At 40.4% G+C, this 18,683-nt stretch overlaps 1 protein-coding gene across 1 annotated transcript in view; it reads right to left on the bottom strand.

Moving 5' to 3' along the window:
• Positions 1-1,920: 1,920 nt before the first annotated feature.
• Positions 1,921-18,683, bottom strand: part of MEGF10 (multiple EGF like domains 10) — an 82,830-nt gene continuing 66,067 nt past the window's right edge. Inside the window, exons 17-25 of the mRNA XM_057378246.1 lie at positions 15,995-16,123; positions 14,802-14,930; positions 12,812-12,940; positions 12,083-12,319; positions 11,027-11,154; positions 10,748-10,871; positions 8,832-8,876; positions 7,026-7,232; positions 1,921-5,698 (exon numbers count right to left, since the gene is read on the bottom strand). Of these exons, the coding sequence (XP_057234229.1) occupies positions 5,535-5,698; positions 7,026-7,232; positions 8,832-8,876; positions 10,748-10,871; positions 11,027-11,154; positions 12,083-12,319; positions 12,812-12,940; positions 14,802-14,930; positions 15,995-16,123 (1,292 nt within the window). The 3' untranslated portion in view covers positions 1,921-5,534. The remainder of the gene's footprint in view (positions 5,699-7,025; positions 7,233-8,831; positions 8,877-10,747; positions 10,872-11,026; positions 11,155-12,082; positions 12,320-12,811; positions 12,941-14,801; positions 14,931-15,994; positions 16,124-18,683) is intronic.

The following is an 18,683-nucleotide window of genomic DNA, read 5'->3' as shown; positions in this document are numbered from 1 at the left end:
CCCTCTGGGCTGGGCTAGGACCAAAATTATGGTGAGCTTGGTGGTGTTGGCTTGTGACAGGATACAATGGCTGGTGGTGATTGTGTCACGCTGGCYTGTCCTTCACGTGCTGGGCAGGTCCTGCTTTAGGATCACAAAGCCAGAGGATGTTTGGGGTTGGAAGGGAYCTTCAGAGGTCATCCAGTCTGGCCTCTGGCATCAGCAGGGACATTCCCAACTAGCTCAGGATGCTGACAGCCCCTTCCAGCCTTGTCTTGGTGGGCTGGGCACAGCCAAAGAGCTGCCACCATTGTGTGCACCGTGGACCTTCTGCTGCTCACTGGCCTTCTCCTTGCTGCTGAACTCCTTGCTGCTGGATCCCTGCTGCTCCCTGCAGCTGACAGAGCCATGGTTACAACTCCTGAGCAGCCAGAAGCCCAGTGAGCAGAACCAGTGACCATAAAGTCACTGCTTGTTGCTGTGCAGAAAGGAAGAGAGTTTCTGTTGCACCACTGCTGTCCTTAGACTCCTGCAGGAGCTGAGTTAACTCCTGATGCAGATATTCCTCRCTGGGATGAATGATGGAGAAAGCACATTATCAATAAATGACTTAAGGGCCAGTGCTATCAATGGGATTTTGGGTTCTTTGATCACAGCGCAACTTGTACAGCATCAGGCCTGCTAGAGCCACGTGGGCTCCATCTATCAAGACCTTTTGAAGGAACTGAGGTTCACTTCTCATGGGGTCAAGAACAGGCAAGAGGCTGGGCCCAGAGTGGTGGTGTGTCCAGTTGGTGGCGTCCCCTAGAGATCAGTGCTGGGGCCAGTCCTGTTTAATTTCTTTATTGATGATCTGGAGGAGCGGATTGARTCCACCATCAGCAAATTCGCAGATGGCGCCAAGCTGGGTGTGAGTGTGGAACTGCTGGAGGGTAGGAGGGCTCTGCAGAGGGCCCTGGACAGGCTGGATCCCAGGASTGAATTTATCAATGGGAGGTTTAGCAGGTCCAAGTRCTGGGTCCTGCACTTTGGCCACAACAACCCCTGCAGCACCACAGGCTGGGGACAGAGTGGCTGGACAGCAGCCAGGCAGAAAGGGACCTTGAYTGACTGACTGATGACAGGCTGGACATGAGCCAGCTCCACCAGGGAGGTTTAGGTTGGACATTAGAAAATCTTCACAAGAGTCAGTAGATACTGGAATGGGCTGCTCAGGGAGGTGGTGGAGTCACCATCCCTGAAGGTGTTTAGGAAAACCCTGGATGTGGCTCTCAGTACCATGGTTTAATTAAATAAAGTGGTGTTAGGTCACAGGTCTGTCTTGATGGTCTCCAAGGTCTTTTCCAACCTAGCTAAATCTGTGGAATGGCCAAGCCCTTTTTTTTTTTAAAGTGTAAACATGACTCTTTATGGAGGATATTAATTTATAACTCATGATTATTTATCCTGTGTAGTTAATCAGGATCACTCTGTGTTACTTTTTTTCTTATTAGTGAGATGGCTATTTGAATCTAAAATAACTCCATCAGTTATTTAGGATTAAGCCCTCTGTTCCAACAGCACTGAAGGAATACTGAGTTGTGTTTCTCAAATTCTCTACACAGAAAAGCCTAGGAAGTAGGACTATACTTTTACAACACAAGATTGTAGCTTTTAAAATCTGAAATAGCAGAACTGTGTGATAGATTTTTCTGGTTTAGTATTATAATTAGTGGTAGGAATTTAATTTACTTTCTTCCAATTAAACTCTTCTTATTTCATTCCATGGAGTTTCCTTTCCTCTTCTCTGCCCTGAAGGAGTGAATGAYTGCCTTGTGGTACTGAGTTGCCAGGTGGAGTTAAACCATGAGAGGAAAAATGACATTTCATACATTTCTCGTGCTATTACAAGATCCCTTGTAGGCAAGTGAAATACAAAGGAAAAAACATCAAAGCACTTCCCATCTTTCATTAGAAACTTTATTGTATTAACCTACAGGTATGTGAAGTGAAATATATGGTAGTGAGAGGGAAAATGATGAACATCAGTCATCTTTGGAAAATATATATATGTTTTCACAACCAAACACTTTTTCATTACAACTAAGAAAAAAAAAGCCAGGCATACTTGATAGGTTTTCTTTAAAAATATTATACAGTTCAATCATATCAAAGTGAAGTCTTATGGGCTAAAAAACTAAAGATAAAAGTGTTATGTTCAGTGCTCTAGCACTATTATGAGTGTATCAAATGACAAGGTTTTCTCTACAGTAATTGATAAACTTACACTCATTTGTTTTCAGTAATTTCAGATACTGTATATACAATCTTTAATATAAAGCATTTTTTGTCAAAACTAGCTCTGTATTCTTCAGTCTGGACTTTAGAGCTTCGGTGTAAGAATTACTACTTGGACACATCGGATAAAAAAATCGTAGTTAGTATACTTGAAAATCCAGTATATTTAGAGTAACACATTCCTCACTTTTGATTTCATCCTAACTTCACTTCAATATGAACTTGCAGATTGTCTCAGCAGAAAGTGTGAGTACAATGAAATCTTCCTTCCCATAATCTGCATGTGCATCTCTAGTTAAAGTTAATGGAAGTTCTCTGGGTAGATCAAGATATGGACAGATTTTGTGTGTAACAGTGTGTGGTGATTAAAAATCTTTGATACAGTAAAAAGCTGTGAGGTTCATTATGCTTCTAAGGGGCCTGGATTAATAATGCTTACAGTATTTAAAGCCTAAAGTTTATACTTGCTACTTTAAAGTCAGCTATTAACATTGTGCAGCATTTTATTAAAATGGTGACACACTGCTAGGGGAGAGCTACCTCCATTTTCAATGCTATATTTTGTCACTATTGTAATGTGAATAGATAGAAGGCAAGGCATCCCTTTCCATTCCTGTCTGTGGTGAAGCCAATTCTCTGAATGTTTGCTAAAACTGATGTATCAATCTGACTGACTGAGTCTCCTCCACAATGCAGCATGCACTTTTAGGAAAGTGTGTGAAGACCACAGGAGGACCTATGAGAAGAGTTGTCCGGCAGTCATAAGGATTGAGCTGGGGATCTCTGAAGCTGAKAGCAGAGCATATTCCAGGAAATCAGTGTTCTGAGCACCTTACCAAGGATCCCTCTCSCAAGTAAATTCACAAGCCATTTGCCTGCCCTGTGTGTACTGCAGATCCAGCTCAGATTTATGCAGACATTGCTAAGGCTGACTACACAAAAGGAGTTTGACCCACGTGCTGAAAGGCAGACCTCAGTAATGTGTACACTTAGAACACACACAGTAAGCAAAATTACAGTAAACTCGTCTATTTTCATGAATACTTGACTGAATGTATCACTTGAAGATATGTAACATACTGGAAATTAAAAAAAAAAAAACCCTCCCAACATTTATTCAGCTCTTCACTTTTCCATGTTAAAAGAATTGTTTGTATTGTGAAGGTAATTTACCTAGTGGTCATCAAATTTTACAAAGAGCAAGAAAGTTTTTGTGAGCTCATAGTTGTTAAATGCAGCATTTTCTATTCRTGGCTTTTGAGAAGAAAGGTTTTATTTTAAAGTTGGTTTCACACAATACAAAAAAATTGTATATACCAGTAGCTCTACATTTTATCTACATGCACACACACCCAATCAATACTTCATCTTAGACAGGGATTAAATGGCAACCAGCCTAGAAATCTTCTAGTTATTTCCTGTACTTGCAAAATCGAAAGAATGGAATTACTTATTCTGTGGACGTACAAGAAATGCCCAGTGAATTGGAAACAAGCCAGTATCCTTTTCCCCGTCCATCAGGGACACACCAACCCTCAGGACAAGGTGCTATAGAGGCACTGCCAGGTCATGTTACATGCTGGCAGCTCACTCTTAGGTTCCTGTAAGTATCTTTCCACCGAAAGAGGATCTCTAATTATAGCAACCATTWTATTTTTAAGCTGACATGTTTGTGAGAAAATTTTGTCCAATGGATGGTGGATTCATTTTCCACCAAATTGTGCAGTTCATAATAGACTGTTTTGGAAGGAGTGAAAGCGTCTCTTGGAGAAAAGGACTCTTTTTGGAAGGATGGTCTCCATCCACATGGTAAACTGAATAAGCTAAACTTTAAGAAGGAATGGTTTTTTAGTTTTCTTCTGTGTTTCTGTTGTTCTCAACAAAAACACCTTGATTTTTTCCCTTCTGAATTAATGAATTAAGCTAAACTATTCTGTATTTGTTAATCACCTCTGATAGACATCAGTATGACACAGAATTCTTACTTTGATCCTCTTGCTCTGCCCAGAGGTCCCTTGAACTGGACAAAATAAAGGCTAGTTGGCAAAAATGCAAAAGAAAAGGACACACACGCACACACACACACACACACTGGAGTATTTTTGCAGTTACAAGCTAGTTCACTAAAAACAGATACACAGCGTAAAAATGGAGACGGAAGTTAATGAAGGTGGGGGGGTACATGTGTCACATTATTAGCAATGCAAAAGACCAGCTTAAGCATGTGTTTCACTACATCAACTATAAAAAAGAAAAGGTGCCTTTTTAGCAAGTATGCACAGAGTTTGCTTAGTTATTTCTAAGAAAAAAAAGAACACTTTACTATCTTTATCCTATATTACAGTCATTATTACTACCTTTTTATAAAATGTAAACCCTTCCTTGCAGTTAAGATTWACAGAAGTCATCACCTTTGTCCACTCCTTACATAATCAGTCCATGGTGACAAAAATAAACTGATTCAATTTACTTTTTTTTTTTTAAGCAATTATTGATATGTTATGGATTATTAGTTTGTGTGTGGCAGAAATAGTGGTCAGAACTGCACCACGTGAAGCTGAACTGCAGCACAATGCTTGAAGACTGGTGCTGGGTCTGCAGTACTGAGAGGTCTTGAAGCATCATGTAATGTTGATGCACGCAATTATTTTATCTCCTTCAGAACTATTCAAGCCACGTACGTCCACCACCAGCAATGGACAGCAAAGCTCAATGAYGGATTTCCCAAACAACTGCAAAATTGTGCTTACTTATCCCCATCAGATCTTGTTTCTTTATAATATTTCTTGACTAAAGATAAGAATGGAAGGTAAAATTTGGCAAGGCAGTTTTCCTTCTACTAGTGAATAACTGGTGAATCAGATCACCTGTACAAAGTGGTATTTGGTAAATTGCACTGTCCTGGGAGTATTGCTACTCTGAAACATGACAGACATGAAGCCTATTACCTGAAGTTGCTAAAATGTGATGTTATCAAGACTAAACTACTATTTTTTTAAGCCAGTATATTACAGTATAAATGTGTTGCATACCTGTTTCTATAAAATTTACTGCCATGAAAAAAAGAATAATAATCAGGATCCCCAGAGTGTGGCATTTGTCCATCTGTCACTTGTATACGCAATACAGACCTCGTGCTGAGATTCCACTGAAGGAACAGCAATTACCTGCCGGACAGACCAGGAGCCAAGAGAGATGGTAAACCAGAGAGGAAAGAGCACGACTGTGCCACTCTGCCCCTTGAGAGTCCCAGGGCTGCAGGGCATCAGCCTGTGGGGTCATTCGCTGCTGACCCCGTTTGTGGAGGGCGTGGGGCTCTCTCGGACGGGAAGCAGGTCATAGTGGCACGGAATGTGGCTGTTTTTTGGGAGGTCATAGGGATCCTGGCCGAAGCGCCCGCTGCTGYTGCCGAATGCACCCTGGACAACACTCACCGTGGGCTCTGTGAGACAAAACAACACGATGCACTCAGCATCAGGGACAGCAAACACAAGGAAAACACTGATGTTKCAGTTCAATTTCTGCTTCAGTAGAGATTCCTTGTCATGCTGAGTCCTGAAAGGCAGGTTTAGAAACACAAGCTGGTGTTTTGGCTTCAGGCATGCAGTGGGGCCATGCCATGAATGCACAGAACCAAGTGGACCAGTATCTCTTCTTTATGTGTGGGCAAATTGAAAAAAGACCCAAAAACTAAAAATGAACCAAACAAAAAGAGCCCCAAAGAAAAATACCCATACAAACAAAAAAAACCCAAAAAACTCACAAAACAACAACAAAAGAAGAAAAAGAAAAACAAAAAAACCCCACTCCACCCAACCAAAAAAAAAACCCCAAACCCTCAACAAAACACCCCCCCAAAAAACCAAAGAACCCAAACAAAAACCCCCACAAAACAATAACCAAAGAAAAAACACCCAAAAAAAAACCTCCCAAAGAAAAAACAACCCCCCCCAAACAAAAAAAAAGAAAAAACAACCTCCTCAAAACAAAAATCCCAACCAAAAAATCCCAACCCTCCCAAAAACCAAAACAACCCCCCAAAAAAAAATCAAAACAAAAAAGAACCCCCAACCAACAAAAAATCAAAACAAAATACATAAACAAACAAAAAACATGTTTAATTTGGGGGTTTTAATCACGGCCTTATAACAATCCTTAAAAGCACAATGGGGATGATGAGGACTTTAGTGATCTTGAATTGCCGATAGGAAAGGAAAATGTGTCCTGTGACACGGGACACCGTTTATTGCAGTCCAGAGATGGTCAGGATTGCTGCCACTCCACAAGACCCCACATTTTTTTGTATCTAAAGAAATACAGTAACTAGGCAGGGCCCATATTAGTGGAATATTATGTCTGTGGGTGAAGATGCCATTTTTTTCTGACCAAGGGAAGGAAACAGAACTTTCCCATCCCTCCTATACACTTATTCCAGCTGTGTTCAATCCAACCTAGAGCTGAACTATATAGCAATCAAATRCTAAGCTTATGTTACGCTGTAAGGTTAAAGAAAGGCTCTCAGACCAAGGAAATTCTGAGGTGCCTGTAGGTTACAGAACAGAGCTGAAGGTATTTCAAGCCCTGTTCGTGTGAATTACATCAAGAAGGTAAGGTGGTTATTCTGGCTTTTGAGAAGAACACAAAATCTGAACACATAATTTTGATTTTCCAGTGATTTTTTTCATTTGATTAAACTGAATCAAAGAGTAAGAAGTCCTGTGCCCTTTATTCKTAACCGCCAGCATTTAGAGGTGGATTTTGTTACCTACCAACTTCATACACATTCTTGTTGGCTGTGGCAGAGCCGGCGATTTCAGCGTAGGGGGAGTCACGACGGGCTGGGGACTTCATTTCAACGTAGCCACATTCTGAACTCTTTGGCACCAGAGCTGGTGGGTCTTTGATCGTAGCATAGGGGTTCTCAGAGCTGCTCAGTGAGCAATTACTTAAATTGTATTCAGAGTTCTTCACCAGATCTACAGGAAAAATGTGTYACTGTCTCAAGCATGCTACATATTATGGACATTAATACCAAAAAAAAGGGTGTTCTTTACTGCTGAGTTCTAACAAGTAACTCAGAAATAAATATTTAAATGGCAACTGGCTGTAACACTTCAAAATGACTGTACAGCAATTAATGGAAGCACCTCAACCGCTATGCTCTTTAAGGGCTTCATCTTGCCATCAGCAAATTACTGTTGCAAAGCCGGAGCATCTTCAATTCCTGCTTAAAATGGCAGCTAGCATTATGTAAAGATAATGTGCAGAATCAGTATTTAACAAGCACTTCAGAGCACTTCCTGCCCCTTCAAGTGCTGAAATCATGACATTATTAAAATACGGGATCTGAAACTATTTCCAGGAACAATATCTGGACTTCCTTAGCTTATTTCTGACTCCATATCCAACAAGAGACTGACTTCGGTGGACCTTTCAGTGGGTAGGTGCTCATAATTGTGACTCACTTGAACAAGACTTTCTCTAATCACAGAACTGTAGAATTGTTTAGGTTATAAAAGATCTTTCAGATCAATGAGTCCAACTGTTTTTGTAGCACTGCCAAATCCACCACTAAACCATGTCCCTAAGTGCCAAACCTTTAACATCTTTTAAATCTCCCTGGGGATGGTGACTCCACCACTTCCCTGGGGAGCCAGTGCTTAACAACCCTTTCAGTAAAATTTTTCCTGATACCCAATGTCTTTCATGTATTGAGGAGCCCAGAACTGTCCCCAGCCCTCGAGGTGTGGCCTCAGCAGTGCCAGCACAGGGACGGTCACTGCCCTGCTCCTGCTGCCACCCCATGGCTGGGACAGYCCAGGGGCCAYTGGCCTTCTGGGCCACCTGGGCACCSGAGCAGGTGTAATAAAACAGGTGTAATAAATCACTCTGGCATTTTAATTGTTCCCTGTTATACACAAGGGGAAAAAMCAGCTGCTTTTGTCTGTGTATTTAACTCATCATTCATATGGACTTTGCTACACCATTTCCATTGTTTGTATATCCAGGCACCCCTGGCATGCCTTGCTCAAGTGCCACAAACAGTGACACCAGTGACACCAGCATGGCCCAGTGCAAGGTCTTATGAGAAAACAGAATAATTCAAAACATCAAAATATCAGATCACTACCCTGAATTTCTGAAACTTTTCATTATTTTTTGTGTCTCTGTATTTTGATATCCTTTCTAAAGGCCTGCAATGGATGTGGTGAAGGTTTGTGGTTGTTGGAAGCAATTGGAATTGTCTCTTAAAGCCTTTCAGCAGAGACAGTTGAGTCCTAACCTCTTCTGCTGGCTAGAATTGAGCTCTGCTGTGAATCAATGTGATACATATGGGACTTAAAATGTCTTGGTTTGTTGTTTTTGTTTTTTCAGAAATCCAACAACTTCTCTTCAAAAAGAAAAAAAAAAAAATATGCCAGCGCACAAACCAATCTCGCATTGATTCAGTGTCTAGGAAAAATTTACTCCAGAGTTATTTTTATACTGTCTTCACCCAGAAACCAAAGGTAATTCAGAAGAATAAAAATAATGTCTATGTCATTTTATCTAAATACACCAGAAAACAACCTCACCTTTCAGGGACTTTCCCACATATCCCCTATCGAGTCCAAAAGCTCCTGCAAAAAAATGATACAAAAACCAGAGTAGTTGTAAAATCAAAGAAAATGAAAGTGATTAGACAACAGCTTCTAAATGTTTCAAAGTTGCCTTTGGACTCACTTCTGCCTTCATTGAATAATTCCCTCACAAGCACTGTGGAACTGCCCAGGATGGGGATACAGAAGGACTTGTTACTGTTTGCTTGCACACTATGCAACGGAAACAGGCGACGTGGTTAAAGTCATAAGGGACCATTAAATTGTCAAGTCTGACCTCACATATCACAAGCACATCTCAAATTTAATTCAATGATGAATCAGTGTGATAGATCATTGTGAAATATCAGATGACAAATATTACTTTTGTCCCAGCTACTCTTGAATAAGCCACTTGGATTAAACCTGGATCAACCCTATCTACCAGAAAGGCATCCCACCTTGGCTTGAAAATCTCAGGATGTGCAGAGTTCACTCCAATTCTTGAAGCTCTGCTTCCAAATTTAATCATACCTGAATCAGGACCATCCTGTTCCAGTCCCAGTGGCCTGAACACACCACACCTGAACATACACCTCTGCAATTACCTGTTTCTAACAGATTTCTCTCAATAAATGCAAACAGCAGTGCATGATAGCTGTRTTCAGAGACCTGGCACATTCCTGGTCACTGATCTATTCATCCTGATCACTGATCTACTCAAATAGCATTGACCGATATGGGGAGCAGATTTTTGAGTTAGGGTGAATTGTGGTACCATGTTAGAAGCTTTATAAAAGTCTAAAATCCCTTTATCTATGCACTATCTAAACAAAATGCAGTTTTCTAGAGGGCAATTTTATCATTTAAGGAGAGCATAACCTAATTAATTTTATTCCTACCCCATCTTTATTAGATCTGTTGTCAGCTGTTCTGTTGTTTTAGCAAGTTTAATGCGCAGGTCACCAGCCTTGAGTTACCCCAGCAATCTTATCTGATCTTCTAGGAAATCAGACATAATATCAGCATTCATACAGTCCTCTGGAACCTCCCTGTTACTCAACATCGCTTCTTTGGGTTAACCACAGAAAATATCTCTGAGGAGCATTTACTGTGAGTGCAAAGGCACTAAGAAAATATAAAGCTGAATATTGAGTATTATGATTGAAACCTGTTCCTGAAAAAGAAAAACCCAAACCAAACACAACTGATCTGATCCCGAGTTGTGGTTTGACCAAGACTGGGAAGAGCAAGAAAAAAAAAAAAAAAAAGGCTGCATACTGTTGTTCTGAATCCCAGAATCTGATACATGTAAATACCAGAAATGAAGGTAATTAGAGTATCTGAATTATACTGCCACTGAAAGTCCCTCTTAAGGCTCTCACTGGTCAGTGCAGTACAGCCTTTTTGGAATGCATGGGACTGGAAAAGGATGAAAAGGCAGCAYAAAGCAGGATACAGCAATTCTCTCACCACTTCTTGGGAATTTTTCTTCTTGGAGACAACACTCTGTCTTTTAGCAGACAGAAGGGACAGCTGGGAGGATCCAGCATTTACATATGAAGCAGTTCAGATAATGAAAAAATACTTTTTAAACCACTGATTGCATTTTGTGGTGATTAAAAAAAGAACATATGCAACCTTTCATTTATTAAGTCAGAATCAGTAATTTCGTCAAAGCAGACCATTACTGTAAAAAACCCATTATTTCATCAAATTAATCCATAAGCAGATCTTTTAATAAAAATAATATGAGGTATTTTACACATCATGTCTGCACTGGGCATTAAATTGCTCCACTATTCCTCACAAGAGGTCACTTTTTTATCTCTTAGTGCTTTAAGGGATGCATCCCACACACAATGAATAACATTCGCATTCTCTTTTTGGTTGTTTTGGTTGTTATTTTTTACCAAGCTCATTGAGGTAGCCGCCRTGTTTCCAGTCTGCTGGCAGGGTTCCTGTGTAGTCCATGACAGCACCTCGTTTTCCAGGCTCCATATTTTTCAGGTTCACAAAGAGCTGACTGGTTTTTGCCTGTTTCCAAGAAAGAAATAAAACTGAAACTGGTGGACAGGTGCTGAAGTGATAATTGGGAAGACCAAAAATAAGTCAAATAGGAGAGATTAGGGAACAGGTGAAAGAAACTACAGACTGATTGTCAGAGAAGTTTGCATATTTTTATGCTTTACCTTTGCCAAAGTCAGTCGCTCCATGTTGGTGACATGAGGGGGGCTGGAGCACTGAGTCAGAGTGTGATAACTGGGGTTGGAGAAATAGTGGCTGTTGACATTCCCACCATTGGTGTGAGGGATGGTTTCTGAAAAGGAACGAAAAGAAAATGAGCAACTGAAAATTACATGGCATTGCTTAAGCTAAGTTTTTGACAGTGCTGCACTGATTTCAGAATCTGATCTAGAGTTTCTTAAAAAAAAGCCAACCAACAAAGTGTCTTTTATTCATTCAGAGGAATTAGAGATATGGGGCAATAAGTGGCAAGTCATGCCCTCACTTCCAGCAAGGAGCATTCCCAAGTGTAACTTGATAACTCCTCTCTCTGCTGCGGTCCCTTACTCTATTTTTCCTTCGTAGTCATCATTATTGTCACTTATGCCATCAAACTTGTACCAACATCTTCTGGTGCTTCAAGAAGACCAGGGCCTTTGCTGATTTGCTTTTTCTTGACTCTGACAACTTCAGCTGCTGACAACTTCAGCTGCTGCTTTCCTCAACAGTGCTATTCAGAAGGCACCACTGCGTGAAGTTTCCTGTACCCACTGAATCTCAACTCACAGGCACTTTAACAGTTCAGAAACTTCTGTTTGTTTCATTGCTCCTTCTCTTAATTAGTTTCAAACTTGAGCCCCTTTGCTCTCTGCTTCTCTGAAGAATCTTAGAGATAGTGTGAAATCTTGACTTTCTGTACTCTTTCTGTATTCAAGCTGTTGGCATTGAATTTCAAGTTCCTTGTAGAAACCAGATTTTGCAGCACTCCAGTTGTAGATAAGASCCGAAGAAAAGGAATGTCCATGTTTAATGCAGAAAAAACATTTGGGAGTGCAAAATGTTGCACAGTAAAGAGAGGTAAGTGGTCACTTCTCTTTATCATTAACACATTTCCCCAGGGTGAGCCACCTTCATGGTATCAAAAGCAGAAATATGTGAATTCAAGCCCTGTTAAGAGCAGATCTGAGCAAAAAGCTAAGAGATGGAGGGGGAAAAAAACCCGTGTCCTAAACGTCACTTACCCGAAATGGTGTAATCTGCATTGATGACCCTCATGGCAGGGGTGTAGGTCACGGTGGGCATGTGAGTCTCCTTCCCTTTCTGCTTCTGCCTGTAAATGATGAACAGCACCAGCAGGAACAGCACAACCAGCACCAGAATGATGATTCCTGCTATGGCTCCTATCTGGTAGGAGTCAGCGGGGAGGGCAGTGCTGGTACGGCTTAAACTGTTCAGGTTTCCCACGATAATTACACCAGCTGGAACAGAAAGAGAAATGACAATAAAGTGGCATAAATCCAGGGGGGTCACATGGCAGGAGCAGGAGACAAAATTTCACATCCAAGTCTGTGAATTATTAAACTCTGTTTAATAATGCCCTATTAGGACTGTGTCAGAAACTGAGCTCAGCCTTAAGGGAAAACACTCAGAATCTTCACAGAAAGAGATTTGAAAAAGCAAGAACATGCTATGGGCAAAAAGCACAGGGCAGCTAAAGCCTATACTCCCTCAGCAACTTTTAGCAGCACAGCCCTGTATTCCATGCAATAGTCACTCAGGTGCTTTGTTCCAACTAATTATCACTGAGGCATCTAATTTAAAGCCCACAAAACAGACATAATTTGATAGAATGGGCTTCTTAAATACACCTGTCAGATATATTTAGTGAATGATACAGAGATGGTGTTTAATAGGTGAATCCAGTTCCTATGTGAAACAACTACAATAATTTTATTTCATCTGGGCTTTACCTTGATCACACCTGGCCCCTTTCCATCCCGGGCTGCAGTAACAGGTGCCTGTGATGTGGTCACAGGTGGAGTTGTTCAGGCAGTCACAGATCTGGCGGCAGCCGTACCCATACGTGCCCTGGGGACATTCTGCAAAGAACAAAAGCAAACAAAAACTCGTTTAAAGTTTTGGAATTACAGGTCTGCAGCAGCATGCGAGGCTAACCCCATGCACGCTCCTGTTTGTGGTCAGCAGGTGGCAATGTGTCATTGGCCTCAGATCGCTCCTGGAAGGGTTCCTCAGCATGCAGAAGAGAGAGAACTCGTACTTAAATGTGAATCCATCCTCTACATGCAATGATGCTGAGATGGTGCAGTGAAGAATCAAGGCACAAAAAAAACCCTCCAAAAAGCAAAAAGGGTAGAAAGCAGTGAAGAAATGGGCAAGGTGTGACATAAAGAGTCAGAGAATTCAGATCTCAGTGCTTGAAAAATCAGGTAATCACACAGGTGGAGCCAAACCCCTGGATGGTGTCCTGTGGTGCGACAGATGGGCTGATGTACAAGAGCAAGAGCAAAGTGAGTCTAAAATGCACCACACATTTATAGAAAAATAAAGCTGCTGCCCACAGCATGCTTTGTAGACACTATTGCATGTAGACACTGAAAAGCCACTGACTGGAGAAAAATGCTAAATTATGGATAGTAAGATAATTGGGAGTACTGTACTTAACTRTTTCTCTCCCTGGATATTTGAATAYGATACTTAACTACAGTTAATTCAAAGTGTCTCCCTGGTGGAGAATTATCCTACATGGATAAAAATTATTTCTTTTATAGTGCCACCTCTTTGTACTGAGCAGGTGTGACCTGTTACATTATAGTATTCTGATGGTTTTAGCAAATATGGTATTTCTTCACCTTTTGAGGCTCAATTTTCTGAAATTTCTCAAGAATTCTGCCAACTGTATTTGCTTCTTTTTGTCTTTCAAAAAGTATCTAACTTATTTTTCATGTGCTCCTAACTGGGAATAATTTATAAAATAACACAATGGGTGCCAGAGAGTGTTCTTGCAGTCTTGACAAATCCCAAMTCAAGTGAAAAACTTCATGTTTATGTGCCTCCTCCTTCACTTGATTACACTCAATAAAACAAGATAATAAATACTGAAGTAAATGGATGGGCAAAACCCATCATATCRTAACATATTTTGGCATTTTAAGATCCAAATTAGAATGAATATCAAAACACTTAGCTTAACATTGTGAAATCATTATTATCAACTTGAAGAACAAAATACAAAATCTGGAACAGAGTTAAATTTGCCAAATTATTCAAGGTGATGTTTTGACATCAAGAGACTATCTTTAAAGATAAAGTTATCTTTTCCTGAACATTACTGATGTTTTGAGGATAAACAGATGTCATCTGTTTATTTTGCACAGATGTGGGAGCATGGCCCACTAAAGTCAGCAAAGGTGGGACACTCCACGCTCACAAGCCTCATTATTCCTTTAATTCTGTACAACATTGTACCACCACTGATGCCAGTGGAGTTATTCCTGATCTTCCTGAGCAGAGAACCACACATATCTGAAAACAAAGTACCACCTACCAGGCTTCCACAATCCAGCTGTGCAGTAAAATCACACTGCGAAGATTAATTCATCCCCAAGCACTGATGTGTCAGTTCTTATCTCTAGTTTCCCAACTATTAGCTGTCATTGTGGTTTATGCCAATGGACACATTTTGTTGCATTCAAAGGACAATAATGACAATTCCCTGGATTCATTTTGTTGCTTTTAGTGATTGGGTGTTCCCTTAATGTCACGCCCAAAGCGACTAAAACGCAGTGCAAGGAAACAGCCGCCAATGACAATCTTAACAACTTAATTCTGTGGGGTTTTGACTGCTTGGGGAAAGGCTGAGGGCAGATCCTGAAGCTCTCAGCCCATCAGAACTGCCCCCAGAGCCCAGAGGCTGTGTCCCAAGGTGGAGGTGGTGCTCACTGTGCTCGCAGTGTCGCCCCATGAAGCCCGTCCGGCACGTGCACTGCCCGCTGATGTGGTCGCAGTCGGCTCCATTCTGGCACTGGCAGATCAAGGCACAGTCCTTCCCGAAAAACCCCAGGGGACACCCTGCAATGCAAGCAGAGGGAGGGAGTGAAACAGCTGCTCTGGGAGTGGAACATTCTGGTTCAGGCTCCTGAGATGGGGTGTTYTGTCAGCACAACAGACCAAGACCTGCCTTGCCTGAAGTGTTTACAATACATGCTCGGCAAAAACTGTGTAAAAATGTGGCTGGGAAATTGTACAGCCAGCAGAGGTTCTGAAAAGACAGCAGGGAAAGCTCCTGGATTAAACGGGCTTAGGAAGAGATTTGAGGGAGGAGAAAGAAGGCAGTTTGGGAATCTGTCCATCAGTCAGTGAACCTTTGCACAGATTTCCTTCATAATCTATGTTGAAGCATTAAAAAACCAAAATTACTAAYATAATGTACCTGAGCTACTCACAAAGAAACCATTTCAATGTGAAGAAGACACACCACAGCAAAGAGATCATTATTCACCAGCAGGAAGCAAAAAAACCCTCTGATAGCTGACAGCTGAACCAGCATAGTGAATGTCTTCCAGAACTGCATCCATATGGTCCTGTAATGTCTCTGTTATTTCTTGCCACTATGACATTACTCATTTGAAACAGGAGGGTTCTRGTTTTATGGAAAACATGTATTTGAACACTGAATGCGCAACAGTCAGTAGTCATATTTTTCTTGAGGTCAAAGATAGGCRTTGTGGCCAGGATTACAGTCAGTAAGACAACATGAATGGAAAGTGAATCAAACTCAAAGTGTAGTATGATAAAGACAAGAAGCCCATTTTATTGATATTTATTTTGAAGAAATGTTTATTTCTCAAACTTTGTGTGAACTCTTAGCCAGCACATAATGAATGCCACATACCTACACACCCAGTTGCTGCACAGCTATTTTACTTTAACAAAAAATTCTTGGGGAAAGAAAAATCAGTATTAATGTATTTTTAAATGAAGAAAATTCCAATAGAAATTATGATGCTACAATCTAGTGAAATCATCTTTCAAGGTTCTAAATAAAACAGTTTCTCAAGCAGTATTGGAATTACACGTGCTGAGCTACAAGCTGCTCTGGAGGATAATTCAGAACGAACACAAATTTCACTTACTCTGCGTGCAGTAAAGGCCAGTCCAGCCCGGGGTGCACTTGCACTCCCCATCGTAGGCACTGCAGAAAGCTCCATTGTGGCAGTTGCACGTGTGGATGCAGTTTGGTCCCCAGTGGGAAGGTGGGCAAGCTGTAAGGACCCAAAGCAATTAATTAACCTCGAGTGACAAAGGTTCCTTGATGCACATGAATAGAGCTGCTTCCATTCACACACCAGCGCTGCTTTGTTTGGTGTTTGCTGCTTCGCTCCCAACTGCATGTTTTGGGATGCTGTATTTTGAGCAAACAGCCACAGATTTATTCATTTATTTCAGCCGAGGCACCATTTTACTCCAGGTAAAAAGTGCTGGAAAATGTTAAATGTGTGAAAGATGCACACTTGATAAACTCAGTAAATAGGACATTTGTAGCAGCTTTCTCACAGAGAAAGCCATTAAGTTTCCTTCCCTCATTTATTTTTCAATCTGCAGTCAAGGGCATACAGATTTTAAATTTAAAAAGTGAAGCAAAACAAGAGAGGGTTGAAACTTGTACACAGCCTAAAGCTTTAGATCCAATACTGGGCTTGCTTCTTGTGTTACCACCATTAAACTCTATGTATTTGCCTAAATGTGGTGAAGATCATCAGGTCTGCGCCTTAATCTGGTTAACTCAGTTCCTTCCATGGGTCCAATATCAATATAATATTTCTAAAACCCAAGTAATTATCTTCAGAGCAAAGATTATTTTGCGCACAATCATGTCAACTCATTAYGAGACAGAATTTACTGGCTGCTTTGGAAATGTCATGATAGATGAATCTGATGCTATGTACTGCCACTAGAACTGTGAAGTGGTTCCAAAATACTAATTACTATTCAGAGACAGTGAAAGATAATTTTCTTCATGGTAGAATATCACTAAGTGAAGAGGGTACTCTAAGAATAGACCCTTTCTGTTGAGTAGGATTCTCATCTTGAGGATTTTTTTTTCCGCTTTAGTAAAGAAAGTACTACTTTAAGTAGCACCTTAAGTAGTATTTTAAAAATAAGTAGTAAAGTAAGTAATTCTTTAAAAATAGTTTCATAGAAGTAGAACATCAGAATTTCACAGGAGAGAAGAAACAGTCACACACCGAAGCCTTGGTTTTATTCCTGTGTAAATTTAAAAGGTTGGTAACTTCTTGTTGTTTTGTACTGATCTGGTTGTCCACACACCTGTCTGAGACCAATAAAACTCCTCAGGCCCCTAAACATTTATATAATGGTTCATGAATCTGTGGACTGAAATCTTCCAGTGTATCATCTTTTTTTCCCAAATTTCAGTTCATTAAGAATTGTATTATGATATACTGGAAAAAAGCACCAAGTTATTTTCACTTCAGTTGTGTCTTGTAATTATTTTTATTATTGTTCTGCATTTGAATTTAGTGGTCAGCTAAGAAGGAATGTAAATCACACGCAGGCGAAAGGTTAGAAGTTTATAAAAGGTCGCTGGCTCTGAAAGAAATTAATGGAATCATTMTTTTCCATGCGAACGAAAGGCCTTTATACAAAGCAAATAAACTTCCTCTGTTATGGTCCGTGAGCACAGCCTCAATAAACACTTCCATTCATATTGCTGGCACCATTTTCTTGATATTGATTCACTGAGTGAGTCCCTCCTCCTCCTAAATACCCCTATTCTGCTGCTTTCCCAACTACCTACTTATTTTACCATAAAAACAGGGACTGTTGTAGCCACTGACTTCCACAGGAATGGGCCCAAGATTTATTTTGGTATCACACTGGGTTGTGCATGCTAATCACTTCACAGAATTTAGCTAGAAAAGTTGTTTTTTCAGTTTTTTTCCCCCCAAACTGACCAGATGTTACCCTGCACTTGCAYGTAGCCAGTTAACCTGGGCCAGGCAAACTGTAAATGATATGAATTAATGAGCCATGTTATTAAAAAATGCACCTCCCTGGAAACCCCAGCACAAATTCTGATGTATCAGGGTGTGGTGCAGCTTCTTTTCTTCACACAAAGATGGGTTAACTGAAATTTTAGCACGTGTGTATTTGAGACTGTGTGTATTTTAGTACCTCATGGGGCTGGATATGCTTCTTGTGAGAGTTTTCCTTGAGATAATTCTTTCTTCTAATTAGTAAATTGTATAGACCCACCCAGGCATATGGAGAGCAACTATTTAATAAAATAACTTTATAAAAAATAATGAAATTAGAGTTTTCCCTTCTTCTTTTTAAGTCAGTAATGAAGAGTCTACTGAGTTCAGAGCACCAATACCATTGAGGCAGAATGACACTAAAAATGCCTGTCTGTGAAAACATTTATAAAAGGAAGAAAGAAAAATCCATCACAAAGTTACAAGCACTTCAACAAAAGCCATAGTGAAAAACTTCTTAAGAAAATTATTGAAATGCTCAGTGGGAACAAGGATGGTTGTGCAGCCAGAGCACTAAATGTGTCTGAGAAAATCTCAGCTTTGTTCCTGGCCTGTTCCTTTTTCCTTTAAAAAAAAAAAAAAAAAAAAAAAATTCTCATTTAAAAATTCAAAGGATCATTCCTATGTCTTAATTTTACTTTCAGAACAGCCAAGACAGTGCCTACTTAATTTTGTTTAGAAATTCAATAATTCAGAAGTTGATTCTAGCCATCTCTGAATTTCAAATGAAAAGCAGAGAAAGGAAAGATGACTATATAAAAATAAT

Source organism: Malurus melanocephalus, unplaced genomic scaffold (assembly GCF_030028575.1).
Source record: "Malurus melanocephalus ecotype Western Australia unplaced genomic scaffold, MMel_1.1 scaffold_350, whole genome shotgun sequence".
Classification (NCBI taxonomy): Eukaryota; Metazoa; Chordata; class Aves; order Passeriformes; family Maluridae; genus Malurus; species Malurus melanocephalus.
Note: the sequence above shows the minus strand (reverse complement) of the source record. Positions and strands in the feature narration are given on the sequence as shown.